Here is a 21,403-nt window from a genome sequence, read left to right on the forward strand (position 1 = left end):
ACCCAGCCCCAGAAAAACAAAAGAATTAGCAATCCAAGCTATAAAACAGGAGTAGGAGACCTCCAGGTGGTCTCAGTGGATTATCCTGATGAGATGCATATCTCCTGAAGTTAAGAGGCCTGGTCCAACACTTATGATGACTTTGCCAGTCTCTTGCACCAAGCAGTACAGCCTGTGGGTCCACCACAGGATCAGGCTATTACAGTACATGACCTATTGTGTCATTTATAAAGCTTCACTTCAAAAATTAGAATCAGGGGGGGAAACGTTTCACACAGAAAAGCATCCTTTAGCTCAAAGTTTTTGAAAGAGGCTCATGGATTCAGCATATGTATTTTTTTATTTAAGTGTTTTAAGAGATTACAGCAAGATTAAGCCTTAACATATTTTATAGTAATTTCAGACTTCATTTTAAACAGGTTTATTTTTAAAGAGATTTTTTTTTTAATTTAAAAATCTAAAAATCCTATTTTTGTATTTTTTCAAAAAAATTATTTGTATTCACCATTTAGCAAGGAGACTCACAGAACAGTTCTTTTGCAGCTGTTAACTGAAACAAATTACATGAGTAACGGTCAAAGATTAATTTCCCTCAGTGAAGATTAAACTTGCAAATCAAGCTTTAAGAATCTGCATCAACTGCAGTTAGGGTTGTGAATTTGATTAGTCCAAAATAGTTGGCCAATTGACTTGGTCAAACATTATTCAAAAAATGTCAAATATGGAAAACCACTAAAGCACTAATTTATCAGAATAGTAACAACAACAAAAAGGTAACACTTTATGATCTCCAACAGGCTTAGCTTTAGACACTTGTGCCTAATTATAAGAGGAAAGTTATTTCACTTTTTAGCAATGTGAATGTTATGCAAGAAAACATCTGTGTAAGCTTGTCTCTCACCAACAGAAGTTGGTCCAATAATAAATATTACGTCACTCACCTTTGTCCCTCTAATATCTTGGGACCAACGGGGCAACAACACTGCATACAACAATGCAAGACTGAACAGTCACAAAAGAAAAATTAAACAGAACACAAACATAGCATATGTAAAAGAAAAGTCATTTTTAAATGCACTTATGCTAGGTAGGTAGCAGGCCAACTCTTCAAGCATCTTGCTTTTCATTATCTTTTTCTTCAGCTTCAACTACTTCATCTATTTCTGCCACCAAAATTCATCAGTATCTCCTTCCTCTTCATCCGTTGAATACGGAGTCAACTCTTAATCTGCCATTTTCTTCTCTAATATTAAATTGTGACACATGGTCACGAGCTTCCCAGCACTGATGGGCTTCAGTTTATTTCTAGTTTCTGAATGGATGAGGATTCCCCAAACTCACAAATTTTGTTCTGCACATGCAGTTGTACAGGGAATCACTTCTGCCACTGTAGCTAAACTGCAAGGAGGACACAACCCTTTCCACCGTGATTAAGGAGCAAGCTCTTGATTCCCTGCTGGGACTGCACACCATATTGTTTTGTGACTGAACAGGCTACCTCTTACTTTATAATTTGACACCTCCATCAGAATTGTTTGCACATTTGTATATGCTTTAAAATTTGCAACAGTTACTAAGAGGTCACAAGCTGAATTGAATGTGTCACCACAAAGTTCTTGGCTCTAGAAATGTGGATCAAGAAGGTCAGCAGCATTATGTGCAGGAGTGATCACTTGGTTTTCCATGATACTGTTTTGTCTATTATCTTTCCTCTTCAGCTTTTGTACATGGATTGTGTTCAGTATACTCAGAAAATGTATCGATCAGCAACTCGTTCTTGGCATCAGACAAATGTTGAACTATAATTTTCCATAGTCTGAATGGACTGAGCTATGCGGTACAAGCAGTGAAATGAACTTTGAGCTTTATGTTCAAGATATTGAGACTGTCGGTGCGGAGTACTTGGGGGCAGCACTTGGTCACCCCTTTTTCCAACAGCTGTTTATTGAATGACCTTCTTGCATATTTGAAGATCTTTGAAACATTTAATAGAAGATGCCCATTGTGTATGACAATGCTTACTAAGTGTGGAGGATACTGAGTCCTGTACTCAATAACGTTGAAGAATGGCTGGTTTTTCAAAACTTGATAATGCTTTTCACTTTTGACATGTGATGAGAAAGTTGTCAGATCTCATCAATGAAAAGCTGCCTCATATGGACAGCACAAACGACAAAGAAAGTGTGGACACGTATTTATTAAAGCCCAAGCAGCTTTCATATTAGCCATGTTGTTGGTCACAACCAAAATAATCTTCCCTGGAGCCAATTCATTGATTACATTATTATACCGGTCAACAATATATTGGGCTGTGTGGTGATTCTCAGTTGTGTACTGAAACGAATAAAGCACTGTGGAGTTATCATGAAGTTGAAGGAGCATTCCGTGACTATAGCTCCATCCATCAAATACTAGAGACAAGTGAGGAACTTACACCTATTCTTTTTCAGATCGTCTGCTCTGGCCCTCAGAAGACTTCCTATAAACTGTATCCTACTTGGTACTTCGTAAATAGGATGCAACTTATGAAAAAATTCTAGCATATGAGGATTTTTGATAGTATGAAATGGTATATTGCTGGCATAAATACCTCTATCAAATATAGTCAAGCTAGGTTTTTTCTGATCATGGCACATTCTATCCAAAAACCTCTTAAAAACAATTTGATTATGAACATCTGAATACTTTCCAGAAGAAGGAGTTTTCAATGCTGAAGCAGGTGGAGTATCAAAATTCTTATCAGAAGACGAAGTGGAATTAGCTTCACTTTCACTAATATCACTGTCTTAACAGAAAATCCCAGCATGCTTCATGATGCTGCCAAAGACAAAGTTGGAGTGCACAGAAGAAAAATTTTGATGCAGACTAACTTTCCCTATCTTGCTGTTTGACTGCAATAATCTTTGCTAGTAGCTGGACACATCATAAGAATTCATCAAAGTGTTTCTTCATTCTATCTACATGTCATACTCAGGAGAACAGAACTTGCACTTAGCTTTAACCGTTTTTCCATGTTCATGTCTAGTAAAAAAGTTTCCATACAAATGATTCGGGTTTCCCCAATTCTGCATAATTTATGTCACTGTTAATGTGTCTCTACTTCTGGAATGCTCTCCAGATTATGAAGTATCTCTTGTATTTCAACCAACCAGTAGCCAATCTGCTGCTGCTCCAGAAGATTCCAGCGAATCAAAACATTTTTGGGCATGCTGCCCTCTCCCTCCCAAGACCTTTACAGATTTCCAGATCACATGAAAGGGAGAGGGAGCTCTTCCTCTCTGCAGCAAACACAATGGATTCATAAGCAGCAGCAAGAGAAAAACAGCAGAAAGGGAGAGGCCTTTACTGAGATGTGATGTCAGAACCCCCTCATTAGCACAGGACTTTTCAGATTATCGAGAGGGGAATAGTGGGAGTTTATTTACATGTGGGTGGGTGTGTATAATATATATAATATATATATATATAAAAAAACACACACACACACACATATATACACCCACCTACCCACCCACCCACACACATACATATATACATACACACCCACACACAATATTTGTTCTGTAACGTTCTAACCAGTCAAGATGCTCAACTTTCACCTTTTCCCAACAGATGGCATTAGCATGTAACAGAGTGAGCAACCGGTATGTTCAAGTTGGCATCCTGGTTGATGCAATTAAAAAGGTAGGCTGCCAGCTACATCAGGCCATTCTTGCTGGAATACTTGACAGTGGTTAAGTAGGCCTTCAATTTACCCGCCTGCTAAGTGTAGCACTCTTGGTCTACCAGTAAGAGAACGCCAGAAGTCAGAATTGTGCAGTGGCTTTCACAGCACTTCCCTGCATTATTAGTCTTAAACTTAACCTGTTAGCTTACTGACTTTCACACCTAGATTCACTGCAGGTTAAATTCTAACCAAGGATTATCCAAGGTTTCTCTTTTGTTTCAGCCATGTTTGGCACAAGGACCTGCTATAGTAGTAACTGTTACTGCATCAATGGAATATAATCTAATACAGCACATGCATTGTGAAGGTAAGATTGAAATAATTTCCTTGCTCAAAGAGCTGAGTTTTAAAAGTAGCAAGAAAACATATTCAAAGTAGTCCTTAGGGCTTTTCCAGCAGAATTCAACAGTGTTCAAACTGAAGCATGTTTAGTCTCAAAAAGAAGTTTTGGAAAGCAATTGCATCTGAACATTTCACAACATTTCCCCACAAAACCCATCATCTAAAAACTTATGTTTTATACCAAGAAGTCTGAAAACCAAGAACGTCCAACCACTTTGAAATGAAAAGATGGAAAATTGTGACTTTCTGGGATAAAACCTTGAAGTACAACAGCAGTTCAAGATTATACCTGAATTTGAGCAAGACATTCCAGGCTTATTGGTCCTTTCCCTGGACTTTGGGCCAAGTGAGGCTGAATGCTGGACATGTTAACATTACAGGAAGACAACTGATTAAACCATATCATTCACAGTTTTCCATTTTCACTGCTGAACAGATGCAGAGCGGAGAAAAACCCACAGCACTCCTATAACTGGAACAGAGCAGAACCCAAAGTCTCCACGTACTAGCCCTAGTTAATGAGAACTATCCCTTAAAAAAGTGTTAGGTCTAGGATTTTGGATTGTATCATGTATCACATTCCCAACACCAAGTCAGTTTCTTGTTTTGGAAAAGGGGTTAATGCGGGAGCAAAAGATGCAGTGGTTAAAATGACCCAACATCCCCAAAAGAAATGATATGAAGAACAAGGACATTTTGGTTTAAAGTTAGTAGTCAAATTCTCCAAGGACGTCTTCTTTATTTATTTTTTTTAAACAGCCAAATGTGTGTTTTTAAACCATCTCCTTGATCTAACACTTAAATCACTGGCATTATCCAATTTAGTGTTTAATTTTTTTCCTGTAACGTCACTTGGTTCTTGGCTACTAACCTTTCATGTTACTCTTGGATTTGTCAGTTTGCTTGCCTGTGGGGGTTTGGGCCTGCTGCCCCTGCCCACTGGAAGAGGCGGCTTGCTGTGCTGCTTTCTGCTTTAACATTGTCCAGTCGAATGTGTAGTCATATTGGTGGTTCAGGGTCCTAGAAGACAGGGAAACACTTACTGCAACACATGACTACCTTACTGTGAATTTCAAGCCAGTATGCTGAGAAATGAAGCTAGACATTAATCTCCAAAGCACTTTACAAAAACTATTAAGAGCAGTGTACAAATGCTAGATATTAATAATTGAAAGGAATCCTTGGAGTAAGCTTGAAAGCCATTTGGTAATGTCTGCTTCCCTCGTTCACACAGATAAGTACTTCTGCATAGCCCAGCTTCTCCTTCTGCCTACACTGACATCATGATGACCCAACATCATGGGTCTGTTCTCAGTAGTACCAGATGACAGAACAAGGAGTAATGGTCTCAAGTTGCAGTGGGGAAGATTTAGGTTGGATATTAGGGAAAATATTTTCACTAGAAGGGTGGTGAAGCACTGGAATGGGTTACCTAGGGAGGTGATGGAATCTCCTTCCTTAGAGGCTTTTAAGGTCAGGCTTGACAAAGCCCTGGCTGGGATGATTTAGTTGGGGATTGGTCCTGCTCTGAGCAGGGGGTTGGACTAGATGACCTCCTGAGGTCCCTTCCAACCCTGATATTCTATGATTCTTTCTTTATATTGTATTATAGGAAAGATTTGTGGTGCTATAAATTCATAACTCTTCAGTGTAGGATGATTTGCAAGATCCCAAAGGGCTCAGATTACAGAGGGTCAACAACAACTTCCATTATTAAAAGACAATTTACAGAGAAAACAGTTGGTCTTATGTTCTTGTTTGCTTCTTTACAGTGTAAAAAGCATTAATGGTTTTTAAAACACCATTCCCTCCCCTCAAATAAACTTCCAGGACACCACCAGCAGATCTATATGTAGCCCCAATCCCCACAGCACCCAAAAGCCTCCCATTGGTTCTTCTCGTGATCCAAATCCCATAATCCTCTTGCCACCGAGAGTTGCTGGTGATGGTGAGATGTGGGACAATTTCAGACATTTTGTGGGTTGAGGATGAAGAGGGATCAAAGTCACTGAGCTAGGTAATCGCCAGGGCGGAACAGATCAAATAGAAAAGATCCTCTTCCTTCACAGCCAGTTTCATGTTGTGCCACATTTCCTGGTTTTCTAAAGTTGTAGTTTGCACTCGGTTTCTAATTTTAAATGATTTCTTGAAGTAAACTTAGAAGTCTCCGTATTCCAGGAGTTGTTTTAAAAAAAAAAACAAAAAAAAACCAAACCTAGCTCTAAATAAGATTCATGAAGCAGTAATTTTTCATTTGAGTGCTGACACAATTAGATTTCTAAATCATTATGCTACATTTTGAGACTGACCTGAAAAGAATACGGAATAATTGCCTCAGATACATGTAATCAGGGGCCTCTTCAAAGCGCAGGCCACGACAGTAGTTCAGGTACATGGCAAATTCTGCAGGAAATCCCTGTAAGCAACAGCATTAGTCAAACTATGACCCGCAATGAGGAGCCATTTGTAAGGATTCAGAAATCAAAAAGCCATAGCCAATGTTTAAAGGCAGAGTTAAAAAATGGATTTGGGTCTTAGGAGAAGGCAAGAATTTAAGTCTGTTTTGGCCCCATTTTGCTCGGGATGCTCATCCGATTACCAGACACCCAACAATATATTCCTTTTCCTGTCTTAATTCACAGGACCTTAATATGATGTCTGTAACATAAAAATAAAGGTATATCTACAAACAATGGCACCTAATTAAAACTGAAAAATATACCAAATGCTTTATTCTTTTATACCCTTCCCCTTTTATTCTAATTATGCTTAGTTCTTAAAAATCCTTTGCCCCAACAGAAGGGGTTATAGTTCTTCAGAAAACTCAAAGTTACTCATACAGGCTATTTTGGGGTATTATAAGTAAAAACAGAAGCTACTGCTTAATGCTCCTTGGGACTTAATCATGAAAAGTCTCCTACTTTGAGAACTGGCATCATGATGTGAATTTCTGTGTAATAAGTGCTGCTTAAACACCCTATTCTTAAGGATAAAATAGTTATTTGCATAAACGAATGCTCTAGTGTTGTAAGAGAAAAAGCAAGAGAAGGGAAAATTCAGTGACAGATACTTCTAAAGTCTGTCATCTGTAAGAAGTAGAACTACATTTCCTACATTCACTATATGGTGGATTTGCAGGATTGCAGAGTTAGACCCAAGGGACTCTTGGAGGACACCTAACCAACAAAATAATCTATCCTGGAGATGGGTAAAAAGCAGGCATCTATGCCCATGCCTTTGATGCCATGAGGTGCTGACATCTGCAGCCCCAGAGAGGGTACAGTGAGCCAGTCCTTTGAAATCCCAGGCAACAGTATTGGACAATTGTTTTTCTGCAGTCAGGCCTCTCAAGTGGGATTCCACAGGGGTCCATTCTATTGCTTCTTCTATTCAACAGGTATAGGAGACTATTAGGAAACATGGGTTGCTGAGTCTTCCCTCACAGCACTGGAGGAGCTCTGTAGCTCCATCTCATCCAATCTTTCCTGTGATGAGAGTGTTCTATTTGTACCTCAATGAAATACTTTAGGAAAAGTGGATGACACTGAACCCAGATAAACCTGGCCGAGTGTTTACATGGTGAGAGCAAGCAGAATTGGCAAAGGTGAAGATTTATATTGTTCAGACCCCCCCAAACCAAGGCTATGCCTGTCTTATTTATATTTGCAAATTAAGGTTCTTGTTAGATTGCCAGCTGCACCTGCTGTTCAAGGAGGAATGGCTAGCAGGAGAATTCAAGTGAGTAGAGAATGCAGTTTATTTAAAGTGCTTTGACTGTGTGTCCAACACACTGGACATGTCCTTTGAGTTTCTAAGGAAGGATGTCATGTGGTGAAAAAGTTATTTCTATTTACTCTTACCTTACACAAAACCTCAACAGGAGTGGACATCTTCTTTTCACTAATCTTTTCATACTTTTGCTTCTTTGTTGCAGCCTGTGGAACATGTGGGTCACAATATAAAAAGATGTTGTGCAACACTGGATTAACAAGGACAGTAGCAAAAAATAAAAATCAAACTGACAGGGAAAGCCCTTTGTCAACCAGAAGTGTTTTTTCTTTCTTTTTTTTTTTTTAAATGTGAAATCTCCAAGTCCCACATACTTATTGCAGAGGGAATGAAGGTCAATCTGGCATTAAGATTTGGACACAGTTTAATACCATTTATTGCAGTCTAAGGCTTCCATCACATGGCACATCTCGTGTCTTTCTAGCTGCTGCTTTTGTCCACTCAGATCCTACTTGAATATCCATTTGCAAAAGTTCCATTAATTCCAATTCCTGAACTCCCTTCAACTGCTGCCTGTGCTTTTTAGTGAGCAACCATTACATTAGATTGCAGCTGAAAAGTTCTAGTATTTCACAAGCAGATTGCCGGTTTAAAAACCTTACAGGTTGTGCAGCTGTAACATGCCCTGAATAGCACAATTCCCATATGGGAAAGAAAACTAAAATACAGGAAAGAATAAGTCTACACTATTCAATCACAAATTGACCATGCTTTTACATGATGACCCCATGTTCTGACACAGGGTAATGCAAATACACACCTGTGTTAAGCTTAGTGTATGTTTCAATTAAGATAGCAATTCACCTACCTAACCCACAAACTAGACTTACATTTTCTTTTTAAATTTATACTTTCATATCCTGCATAGTTATTGAGAATACTAAAATAACCTTTAATATCTTAAGTCTCCCTTTCCAAAATGACCTCACCCTTGGATAGGAAGAGTACTTTTGCAAGGCTGATGTAAGCCATTGTTTAGAATAAATTTAGAAGTGAAACAATACACACATTCTGTATACAGCATGAGAAAAAGCAGAGGCTTTCTCCTGTCACATCCAGTAAAACTAAACTTGGAAAAGAGCTCTGAGTTAGAACTGCACAGATCATTTTATGCAGGCTAGTAGTCAAAAGCATCTATTCCCAGCTCTTAAATGTTTAGAATCTAGAGTAAGACTGCAGACTGCATGGCCTACCTTTAATCCTTGCCAAGGCAGGCTGGTTCTGTTAAAATACATCAATACATAGCCTAAAGACTCCATATCATCTCGACGACTGTAGAGAAAAAAGACAACCTTAAAAACCGCAAATGTTATCAGAAAATTAAGATTACACCATTTAGTGTTCATAAGAATCCTTAAACTAGAAACAGTGTCATGTCTGTTCATACTATTTCTAACAATGACACAAGGAATCAATGAGCAAAATGGAAGAAAAACCTGGGATTAAGCTATGTTTCTCTACAAGATATTTTAGAGATGCTGAAATTTAGGGCAAACATGTAACAATCAGTCTCAAGCCTCCAATGTTACTTAGTTTTTCAAAGCAAGGAAAATGACTTTCCCATGCAGCTCCTATTGACATTAGTTGCAGTTGTGACTGAACACCTGCACATCTATGAAAGTTTGTTCCCATTGAACTCCAGAAAGCCAAAGTGAAAAATCTGATAACTACAGATGCATTAACTTCATTTAAGGCCCGGTCCACACTTCAGGTCAACAAACCTAAATCAGGAGTGTGTAAAATCTACATGCGACTGACCTAGCTATGATGACCTAACCGCCAGCGTAGACGCAGCGATGTCAATAGAAGAATGCTTCCATCGATCTACTTATGGTCATTTGGGGACAAAATCCCTACACCAATGTAAAAACCCCTTTCCAACAGAGCTATGCCCCTATAGTCTCTGGAATATAGACAGACCTTAAGTAATTCAGGCAGAAACCTGATCTGAATTAGTGTTATTTTAAGAGACTTCTATAGTCTTATTTACATCTTTGATCTACTTAAAACAGTTTTCCTTGAACCCTGCTTTTATTATGGGGCTTACTGTAGATTCTGATGTTTAATTACTATCAACATATCTAGACAGAGAGCCATTGTGACCCCTATATGTAAGTTATTTAAAACACACTTTTAAATCACCATCAAAAAAGGGGGAAAAAATGTTGTAAGAGGAAGCTCCAGTGCCATTTGCAGACTGCATTAAGAGCTTGCTGCTAAAACATTGTTTCCACTAGACATGCTCCGGCACCACTAAGCAGCCTCAGACCTTATCACACCAAACATGCTCCACAGATAACATTTTCCTGAATCATTCTTCTGAGAGAGTATTTAAAGACAGGTGCAATTCACTGCAGCGAGGAGGTATATGCTCCACCAGTTTTCCTTCTTGGCAATGTCCTCCCTGCAATACCAGGGAAGGCTTCTGCCCTTCTATATGCCAGCCTGCTGCTGATGCCTCTTTAGTGTGGTCTGGACTAACTAGTTTTCTGTGTCTACCCACAAACCCCAGTTCATCAAACACACCTCCTGCCAGGCAGTTATTCTGCAGGAATCAGAGTCTGCAGAGAAGCTAGACGGCAATAGGTTCCCTCTTTCCGCCCACTGGGGGCTAAAGGGAGAGGGGAGGAAAGCCAGCAGAGGGGAGTTTATTTAATGAGACTGTAGTGAAGGAGTATCTACATAAGTAGATTACAAAAGAATCCACATGTGCATGTAAGACAACACTGCCCTGCAGAGCTTACTACCCGAGAGTATACTCAGTGAATGTACTGTACTTACAAGGTAGGATGGAAAAATGAGGGTGACCATAGTCAGACTGGGCAGTTTCCTAGGCCACAGTGTGCAAAATTTGCTGGTTCTGAAATAATTTGTTTTTTCCATTTTAAAATAAGCACTAGCAAACCCCAGTGACCTTGTGCATAGACATGATGTGCTTAAGAGCCTATATGGGGGTGGTGGCAGTAGGACTCTGGGGCAGACTCTTCTCTGAGCCCAGGCAGTGAGGGGGCAGCATGCACCTCCCCTGTAATTTTTTTAAATGGATTTTTCAATGCCATAGCTGTACAGTATGAAGCCTGGAATTTACAGTCTTGTACTGACATTTCCTAATAAAGGCTTCATTAGAATCGAAACGCATGTAAGTGGACTCCAGGATATCTGGCTTGTAAAGGATGAGATGATATCACCTTCTGTTATACTAGGTATTTATGCTACTTCAGTAACAGCTGTCACTACACTTGACAGAGCAAACCCTGCACTAGTCTCAATTTAGCACAGTAACTGATGAAGTGGTCTGCTGTCAAGTTTCAGGTCGTCTCCATCTTCTCTTGATTTACAGCAGGGGATCACTTAGTGGCTTCACTGCTGGCTTACTCTGAATGTTTTAGTAATTCTTAGAGAGAGTGGGGTAAAGAAAGTTTACCATTAAACTAGAATTCCAAATACCAAAATAGAGGATGGGAGAGCTGCCAGACTCAAACAACTAAAAATAGCCCCAAAGAATGCATAGTCCTTTTTATGATCACTGCCTCTACCTTCAGATCATGGCTTATTCAAATCTACTTAGGATGCAATGTATCAAAACCTGTGTTAAGAGCATGTGTTCACATCAGAAGATCTAATACCCACCTTCTCTGTTTGCCCCACGTCTAAGATGTTAGAACATTGCCTGGGAAGAACCACCATATTTAAATTGCTATTCATGACTGCTACACACAAAAAAACAAATAGAGGAAGGAGGTCAATATGGAAACATATGGACCTTTTCTAAACTCTATGGTACTAAACCCTTCCCACATGCTCTGAATAGTCAGTTGTAAGTTTTACTACAACTGATGAGATAAAACAGCTGCTCAAGCTATGTTTTAATAATGTTCAAGCTCTGACTACAGCCCACAGGGAGCAAAAATTCAGAGGAAAGGCTAACTACTTCAGGATGTGACCTATTATGGCTCTATACAAGAGTCCTGCAGCAGGACTGGGATCCCGCAGGACCCACTGCAATTACAGCAGGAGCAGGTAAAATGCACGTTGTTGTGGGCAGGAGTGAGGGGAAAAAAGTGAACTGTGGTAATTTGAGGGAAAACAAAAAAAATTAAATAAAGGTTTTAATACTGAAATTTAAGCGAGGGATAAAAAGATTTGATGTCTATTATAACAGGAGTGAAGTTTTTTTTTTTAACATGGCTTAAGCAAGATTTGTTTTATTCTTTTAGTAGTAAAAACTGTCTGAATTGTGAGTGTGCACACACACACACACACTTTTTTTTTTTTTTTTAAAGTAGCATGGGCGAATCTGTTTCTCTTACGGGACCTAAAGTTTTTGCAGATGGGAGCAGGATAAAAGTGCAAGAAACGATATGGGAGGAGAATTAAAAAAAAAGTCCTGCGCAGGGCTCTACTTTATACTGCTTTAGTCTCTGAAATGTCTTATGTATAATGATATCTAGCAGGAATGGGTGAGGGATGAACATACAGCATCAACTCATGTTTGGCTTGATGTGCCCAACACATGCTACTGGACAGCTAGAGAAGAGAGCACCCGCTCCAGTTGATTTCTGGAGGAGTGGAGCTCAGGCATGCAGAGCAAGTGATGCACTCTGACTCCAGGTTGCAAATCCACCCTTTTGATTGACTAGAACAGATGAGGAAAGCAGGGGTGCCATGATCCTCAAAACCTTACCTGCAGGTATGGGCACAAGCATAACCTAACAATTAATGACTGGGGGAAGACAAAGTAAAAATACCAGCACTGAAAGTCAGTACAAAAAGGCCTCTGAAGCCAGTTAGGAGTTTTTCCCATTCCTGAAACAAAAAAAAATGGGCTATGGAAGTGGATCTTCCAAGACCTTTCAAAGTGACAACAACAAGTGCCAGCACAATGAAAAAAACTTGTGCTTTGAAATTTTATTCAGAACAAGTGTCTCTTCAGCCTGCAAGACTCAATCTACTTCAAGGAAGAAAATAAAGCACTTACTTAATTAGCTTTCATACTCTGGCAGAAGCAGGCAGAAAAGTAAGTATTTGCCAAGGGATGTGTTCACACATTTGAGTGAAAGTAGTTTAGAGACTTCTGAGTCTTATGAATGAGGTCAGCCCACAGCTTTCAGGAGCACTGCAGTAATCCCCCTTGAACTCACCTCTGCTCAATGCCAAGATGTGCATTGATACTGGCATATCGAGCTGTGCCAGTGAGATTTTTGTCTTCTCTGTATGGTATGTGTTGTCTTGTCCTGTTGTCCCGGTACTTTTTGGCCAAACCAAAGTCAATAAGGAATAACTTAAAGAGAAAAGAAAATAGGTTATTGCTTCCAGATGCAAGTATGTGGAAACCCCACCCAATATGTACTTTGGTTTAACTACAGACCTAATGAAACGAGGCAATAGTTTAAAGGAAGCAAAGTAACATGGTAGTCAGTCTTATTTGCCCCTGACAAGCAAACTCGAAGTTTTAATATTCAATTATTTCAAGCCTTTCCTTTTCCAGGTGGGAGGGACTAGATTGTGCTACTCAACTCAAAGGTTTAATCTTAAACATACTTTACTACTGTTCTAATCTGTATTACACTAAGGTTATGTCTACACTGCCCTACAGTTTGGACTATGGGGGTGTGAACAACAGTGCATGCTGTAACTCCCTTGTACAGATTCTGCGGGTGTGAACTAAAAAGGTTCTTAGTGTGCGTTCATGTAGTCCTTTTCAAACAGGACTACATGAATGCACACTAAGAACCTTTTGGGTGGTGTCAGCAGTGGCCACATGGAGGAGTCGCAGAACAGCACTCTGATTCGCACTGCTAGTCACACCGCTGTAGTGCAAACTCTGGGGCAGTATAGACCAGCCCTTACTCAAGATCTGTGACATGTGATTATTAGTTAGGAAGGGAAATGAAAATATGGTATGGCTGTATGCATCACAAAAATGTATTTATCTTGAAGCAATTTTGCACTACATACATTTAGATATTCACTTAAAAGGTAGTTCAGCAACTTAAACCCTTCAATTATGTTTTGCTGTGCTAGCATTTGTGCATTTTAATTGTCCTAGCAATCAAAGATCATTTTGCATAGCATAAAAGGCCAATTTTAATAGCAATGAGATATATTGCTTTCAGCCATACACCCATATTTTTAAGCTACTGATAAGAAGTCAGCAAGCCAAGTACCATGAGATGCTTTTATTAAATCCAGCTGATTATACTCACATAGCCAAGCAGCTCTAGCCCAGTAAAAGGATCAGATTAAGATTTATTTCTACAAAGCTCATGTCAACTAAACCTCCATAACTATCAAACTTAAATAACAAGTAGGTTTAACTGGATTACGGTTAGTGTGCTGTTACTGTATTTTCTTGTGGCAAAACTTCAGGCAGAATTTGGCAGCAAAGAATGAGACTGAGGTATGTAAAAAGTGTGTTCAGTCAGATCTGGAATATTACTCGGCTCAGTGTTGAACAATTAAATCTGTTCCTTTCTTTCCTTTAAGATACTCAGATAATTTTTTTAGCTCAACCTTCAAGTTTCAGCCTGATGGCATGTGACACCCCACTGCCATAGATTAGATCCAGAGGCCAACAGAAGGTTGGGGTCTCAGTCCATACATAGGAGAGGGATTGAAGTGGCTGAGCGTCAGGCTATTAAGAGTGCTTTTGCAACTCTTAAATAATTCGGAAAATCACACTCAAGGTCTTAAGTTCAAAAGATTATTCCGGGTAACTAAGACAGAGGACATGATTCTTAAATTCACTCAACATGGGGGGGGGGAGGGGGGCGAGGATGGACCAAAGGGATAGTTTTACCCTAGTATATAAGGAGAGAGGGCTGCCTTTGGTACATCTAGGTGGTAACACAAATTAAATCAACATTTCTACTATGCAAAGAAGCTCCACTCTAGGGTGGCTGGCTGGTGGAGATTTGTTAACTATAGTTTCTTCTGGAGAGCAATCAAATTCAAAAGTACAGTAACTCCTCACTTAATGTTGTAGTTATGTTCCTGAAAAATGTGACTAAGTGAAACGTTGTTAAGCGACTCCAATTCCCCCCATAAGAATAAATGTAAATTGGGGGTGGGGAATGGGGTTAAGTTCCAGGGAAATTTTTTTTTGCCATACAGTACTATAGTTGGGAGGTTCCCTCACCTTACCCCACACAGGCACAGCCCACTGGCACTGGAGACAATGAGGCAGGCAAGGAGGTGCTGTAGGCTAGGAGAAGCACATTGCGCAGCAGCAGCTTCCCCTACTCTGCAAGCACCAGGGGCAGGGGGCTCAACCCTCGGCCCGCTCACGCCACCCCTTCCCCCAAACCTCCACCATTAACCCACCTCTTCTTCCCCCCTCCTTTACTCTGCATGTGGCATCCTCACTCCTCCCCCTTCCCTCCTCTGCCTTCTGCCCACGGCAATCAGCTGGCTTGCAGCCTTCAAGAGGGAGGAGCGAGGACTTGGCCCGCAGGCTCCCCCTCCCTCCCCTGCCTCCCAAACCCTGCAAACCAGCTGATTGCCACAGGCAGGAGGCAGGGGAGGGAGGGGGGAGCCTGCGCACCGAGTCCTCGCTCCTCCTCTTTCCCTCCTGCCCCCTGAATGTCGTAAGCCAGCTGATTGCAGCGGGCAGGAGGCAGGGGAGTGAGGGGGGAGGTGCTCCGCATCCTCACTCCTTCCCACTCCCCGCAGCAATCAGCTGGCTTGGCAGGAGGGAGAGGGGAGGAGTGAGGACTCAGTGCGCAGGCTCCCCCCTCCCTCCTGCCTGTGGCAATCAGCTGGTTTGCACAGTTTGGGAGGCAGGGGAGGGAGAAGTACCCTGCACGCCAAGTCCTTGCTGCTCCTCCTCCCTCCCGAATGCCGCAAGCCAGCTGATTGCCGCGGGGGGAGGAGGAGGAAGGCGCTGATCCGCGGGGTCTGCCAGAGGGCGGGAGGCGCTGGGGGCAGGTGTAGGGGAGCAGATGGGGGGCTGCCAGCTGTGGACAAAGCAGCAGCCAAACGACGTTATAGCGAAGCATTGCACAACTTTAAATGGAGCATGTTCTGTAATTGAGCAGGGACGTAAGATCAAAACAACGTTAAGCGAGAGGACGTTTAGTGGGGAATTACTGGACACTTTAGCAGCCTGAAGACAGGTCTTACGTGGCCGAGAAAAGGGACAATGTTTGATGCTGAAGAACTTGGGGACATTTTGCCATAATTTATACTTGTTTTATATTTAAGACCATGATCTTAAGAACCTGCTTTCGCACAAATTTGCATGAAATTTCTTTCTTCCTTTTCTCTTAAGGGAAAGCTTTGCCTTACTGAAATTTCTTCCAGTAATTCAGGTTGTTGTCATTTCATGTTCCACCAGATGAAGCCACTGCCAGCCTCAAAAAGCAGTCAGAAAAATCTCCATTCTTAGCCAAACACAACACAACTACTGGCAGAGAACACCTCACAGGCTGAGCAGGAACCTCAAATTCTTAGAACTACTGGGACAATTTAATAAGTCCTAAAGTAGATGCTGTAGGGTTACACTTGTATTAGCATGCTACAAAAGCTACCTACCATTGACATAGGAAAAACTAAGTGTGATGTAAATTTATAGCTGACCTCCACCCAGAAAGATGACTCCCATCCACTGTTCAAAGTTTAAAGCTTTGTGATCACATGACCGCCACCAATATGATCCTTTGATCACAAAAGCTGTTTGTTAGAGTGCCTCCTTCCAGTAATAACAAATACAAGTGTTTTATGCCTCAAAGGAAAGCCACCTTCCTCAATGACTACACACATTCACTTAATCAGAACATTTAAACTACACAAGGAATTTACAAAGTACTTTAAATACTTCAAAGTCTCAACTGATATGACAAGCACTTTTGTAATCCTTGGGGTCTGCCATTAATCGTAAGTGTAGGAAGAAACACAGCCTAATGATACCAATCAAAATAAAAGGAATATCCACACAGACAGCAGCAGTCTTTATAGTTCTTTAGGCAAATTCTGTATTTTTTTTCCTGGAGTTTTGTTCCACATGGCATTTTAAATCCTACCTGCTGCTGCTTTAAAAAAAAAAAAAAAAAAAAGAGATTAGTTGCAGGAATTTTGTGATACTCCATGCTTCCTGCTACAACTCTTATAGACCTGCTTAAATGCATATTGGGCTCATAAAGCTGTTGTTCCCTACTCATATTTAAAATGTACAGATATCAATTATTTAAAACTGGCCTAATCCAGTGATGTATAGTCCTTTTTTACACTGATCAAGTAACTGGAATCTCTGTTGTATTCCACTGTAACTTTTTTTTCCTTGGGGACTTAACCTAGTCTCCAGGAGCAGGACAGCAAGTTCAGCCACCTCCCTTCTAGACAACTAAGGGTTCAATGGAGTAAAGTAGTATCTGTCAATGTAGGAGGCTGGGATCTCTTCACAACACCCTCTGACCCAATTTTAACATGGACAGACTCTTTCATCAGATGCCAGTCAGCACTAACAGAAGAGCCATCATAGAAACAAGTTCAATAGCACCTTAATTTAATTTGACGTATAAGGGTAGGGCAGCTGCAGAATAAAAATTGCCTTGACTGACATGTTTTCAGAACTAGATTCCTAATGACTTAGTCAGGTGCAGCATAGGTAGTTGTTCTGTAGTACAAGCAGTGAAGATTACTGCTTCCGCAAGCTACATACCAGAATAGTACACCTTACCAACCAACTGATGAGTTGCTTACTGATTAATTTCCATTTAGTTTCAACTGCATGGTTAGAAATAGGCACAAGATTTGCTTTCCCTTTCCAATCATGTCCTCCCTCCTAGCAGCAAGGAACCCTACACTTAAGATTTGAAAGCAACAGGCAACGTGAGATTATCCAATAGAGGCTTATCAGGGCAGCTACATTTTATGAGCGCAGTCTTAAGTCATGAGTGCCCTCACACCACCATTTGAAATGGATTTACCAAGCAAAAACTGCATGGGAAGGGAGACTGACTGAGGTAGTCAACAGGATTTCCCCATATCTGAACACATTCAGATATACAACATGCACCCTGCTAGCGGGCATATGTACAGCCCTATGAGCAAGTCCTGCTGCTACATTGCTACCAGTTTGAAGGGGTAACCTATCCACGTCAAGACATGCAACGAATTGCACTAAAGTTTTATATACCAAACTAAAACCAATTTCTGCATTTGAATACAAGGCATGTACATATAACCCATTTCACATTAAAGTTTACAGAAAACACTTTACAGTTTAGACAAGCGCCACAGGGAAACATCTTAGAAATGTTACATGTTTGCCAAGTATGTCTGAATAATGCCAACATAAGAGGTGCTTTTGCAAGGTCTACATTCTCCAGAAACAAAACAAAAAAATAAATAAAGCACATGAATTTGGGGTTGAGGTTGGAATAGGAGACAGTTTCAGACCTGGTTTAATCCTGAGAAAGATGGGTCCTGAGAAGTACTAACAGTCATGCTTCTTTTCCTCTTCCCCACTGGAGATTCTAAACACTGAACAAACAATAGAGGGTGGCAGTGCATCAAACAGTATTGCTTACATTGCAACAATGGCCGGCGCAGACAGGCAACACCGAGGCATTAGAGAAAGAACAGGGTAGCCAAATGCCATCCTTCTTCCACCAAGCACTGTAGTTTTCCAAAATAGTTTTTTGTTTGTTTGTTTGTTTTTTTTTAAAGGAGAGAATTTTGAAAGATGTGGCAAGATAATTTTTGAATACGAGCCACTCCATAATGGCACTGCCTTAAACAGGGATAGCAATGGTGACATTTGGCTCTATCAAAAAAGGAAATTGAAGCTTTGCTTACAAAAGCATTCTTTGATACCACAAACTGCCCTTCCCCAAAAGACATTCAGAAAAAGTAAATCTTCAGTAAGGAAGAGGTAGAAGGCATTTAGTCACCTTAAAGTTTACTTTCATAAGCATGCAGGGCTTATTTCTAGCAGAGCTGAAAGTTCACCTTTTAAGGTAGGAACAAAGTTACTCCCAAATATCAAATTGAGAATAATTTAAAAATTGATCACTTAAATTTAAATTGTGACTACATTTAAAAAAAAAATATTGCTTATAATTGACAGGAAGCTACTGGAACAAGATTACCATGGCACCCTAGTCTTTTTGTGACTGGCATGTCCTCAAGGAGTATGTACAAAACTATTAAATACGTAGCTGCACTTAGCTACAAAGAAAAGGAACAAAACAGTGTATTATATCTGGAAGCAAGTGTTTCTAAAATGGAGCAGCCATTAGTCCAAAACTGAACCAAAATGTCCCTTTTCAATTCTGCTTAGGTAAAGCAACAATTTTACATTCTTACATCAAGGACTATCTAAGTTGTTCAACTTGGTATTTAATAAAACTCATGCCCACAACAAGAGTGTTTACCACCATTTCATTGTGTAGCTCCCTAACACAGATAGCAAGTGGCATTGACTAAAAATTCATGGTCTGCAGGCAATTTAGGTTTTCCACTCAGCTGATGCGACTAACATGCTCATCTAATAAAATGAGCACAGCAGTATTTTCTAGGCCATTATTCCATATCAAGGTAAAACAAGGAGCTACAATGCCAACCCAGCATGACTGTGCAAAAGTGTGGGAAAACGGCCAAAAACGAAAGAAGTTGGAAATCAGAGACAAACTAGTAAAAAAAATTAAAATAAGCTATTTTAATTTTTTCTAATTATATTGCCAGGTCTTGCCAGAAAATTAAAGAACCTGACTGCTTTATAGCAGAGAAAAATAGAGCTCTATAGAGTAAAAGTATGAAACTTGGGAATGAGCAAGGTTTAACAGCAACAGGATTACATGAAGACTTTACCTTTCAATTTGACTGTTACAAAAGATTTTCCAACAAAAACAGTTAAATCTAAATGTTCATTGTGCACTGCACCCCTTCAGACAGAACTCTGATGTTTCTCATGTTAGCAACCAATTTTGTTTCTAATGTTAATGGCTTCAAGTTGGCATTCATACAGGCAAACAAAGGTAAACATTTTATAGCTAATAGTGCCGAAAGATAGTAAACATCCTCAGATAGCATATAAAGAACATAAGTGGGAATCTTGCTTCCAATAAAAAGCTTAATTTACATTTGTCCTCAAGTTAAAAATTTCTATTAAATAGCATGCTTACTGCATTGCCAATGCTGCCTGTCTGCCCGAGCTCAACATAACAATTGAGAATTAAACATTTCACTCAACAGAACTAATCATTGAAAACAGTATTTCTCTATGCAAAGTTTCCAACTGGAAGCATGCATCTCTGGCTAAGGTAACCCCCCGCCCCCACAAGTTTAAAGTTAGCAACTAGAAGTCCCCCAATTTAACTTAAATACGTTAAGATCCAGTAAGGTCAGTTTTGATGTGTGATCTTCAAGCTTTCAGCTAATCTACATTTTAGTACTTCTCCAACTTGACAGGTTTGCAGAAATTCAGTTACAAATACAGTTTAAGTCAACAATCCTACCATTTATAGGCTGACTGTTTATTTTTGTATGCATAATCCTGAAGATTTCATTACCAATCATTACAAATTTTTAACACCTTGGTGACAGGTAGGTCAGGAGCTCCTAAGCTGGTGCGAACACATTTTGCATCAAGAAATCAGTCCTGGAGCCAAGAGTTAAGATTTGATTTTAACATTCAGGGAAAAAAAATTAAGCTATTCTGATATGCACGAACTTTGATTAATGAAACACCATAGTTGGACAGAGCACGTTAGGTAATCAATTACATTAGTTTACAATTCAGATTTTTTGTTTAAAAACAATCCTGTCATTAAATCCTCCTTGTGAGGTGGGTCAAAGGCCCAAATGTTCATGGCACGGCATTTAGCAATACATGTAAGGAAATCCCACCACCTGGCATCAAAGAATTAAACTGATTTAGTCTCTTTAGCATATCCATTTCAGCAATGACAAACAGTTAACTCAAGCTGAATAGATTTTTTCAAAATCTAAATGTTTATCAGAACCATTCTTAGAGGCATTACCCTCCTTGTTCTTTCATGCAGAGAGCATTAGACTAACCTTATTACAGTGACGCCCGATACCCATTAGGAAGTTATCTGGTTTAATGTCTCTGTGTATAAAATTCTTTGTATGCACATATTCAATTCTACTGATCATCTGTAAATACAAGAAAAAATAATCAGAATTTAACATTAGAAAGAGAAAGATCAAAGATATTAGGAAAAAAAAGTCCAGTGTTTCAGTTCAAGTTCATTTTCCTTAATAATGAATGAGTTATAAATTGCATATTTAACCAAGTACATTTTAACAAGTACTCACAAAATAGATGTGTCAAGTGAAGCGACAAACAGTTTGATGAAGATAATCACTGGTCTGTCATCACTTAACCAATACTACAAGCCTTCAGTGTAAAAGTGTCCAATTGTTTCACTATAAATAGCACAAGTGCTATTCACAATTGATTTATCCACAAATTTAAAAAAATCCAAGCAATCTAGCAGAAGTTACTTTGTTTACTACAGGACTGTTTTAGAAATCTTTTCCTGATATTGTTTAACTAGGAACCAACTCATTAACAGTTTG

At 39.8% G+C, this 21,403-nt stretch overlaps 1 protein-coding gene across 5 annotated transcripts in view; it reads right to left on the bottom strand.

Moving 5' to 3' along the window:
* CSNK1A1 (casein kinase 1 alpha 1) overlaps positions 1-21,403 on the bottom strand; it is a 51,955-nt gene that overhangs the window by 10,857 nt on the left and 19,695 nt on the right. For 2 of the 5 annotated variants that reach the window (XM_054036966.1, XM_054036964.1), the window contains exons 4-10: positions 20,879-20,977; positions 18,257-18,340; positions 13,000-13,139; positions 9,052-9,130; positions 7,930-8,004; positions 6,379-6,485; positions 4,941-5,089 (exon numbers count right to left, since the gene is read on the bottom strand). In XM_054036966.1, the coding sequence (XP_053892941.1) occupies positions 4,941-5,089; positions 6,379-6,485; positions 7,930-8,004; positions 9,052-9,130; positions 13,000-13,139; positions 18,257-18,340; positions 20,879-20,977 (733 nt within the window). Of the gene's footprint in view, positions 1-4,935; positions 5,090-6,378; positions 6,486-7,929; positions 8,005-9,051; positions 9,131-12,999; positions 13,140-18,256; positions 18,341-20,878; positions 20,978-21,403 lie in introns of those variants that run through there. The other 3 variants (XM_054036968.1, XM_054036967.1, XM_054036969.1) reach the window with 3 other exon arrangements.

Source organism: Malaclemys terrapin, chromosome 8 (assembly GCF_027887155.1).
Source record: "Malaclemys terrapin pileata isolate rMalTer1 chromosome 8, rMalTer1.hap1, whole genome shotgun sequence".
Classification (NCBI taxonomy): Eukaryota; Metazoa; Chordata; order Testudines; family Emydidae; genus Malaclemys; species Malaclemys terrapin.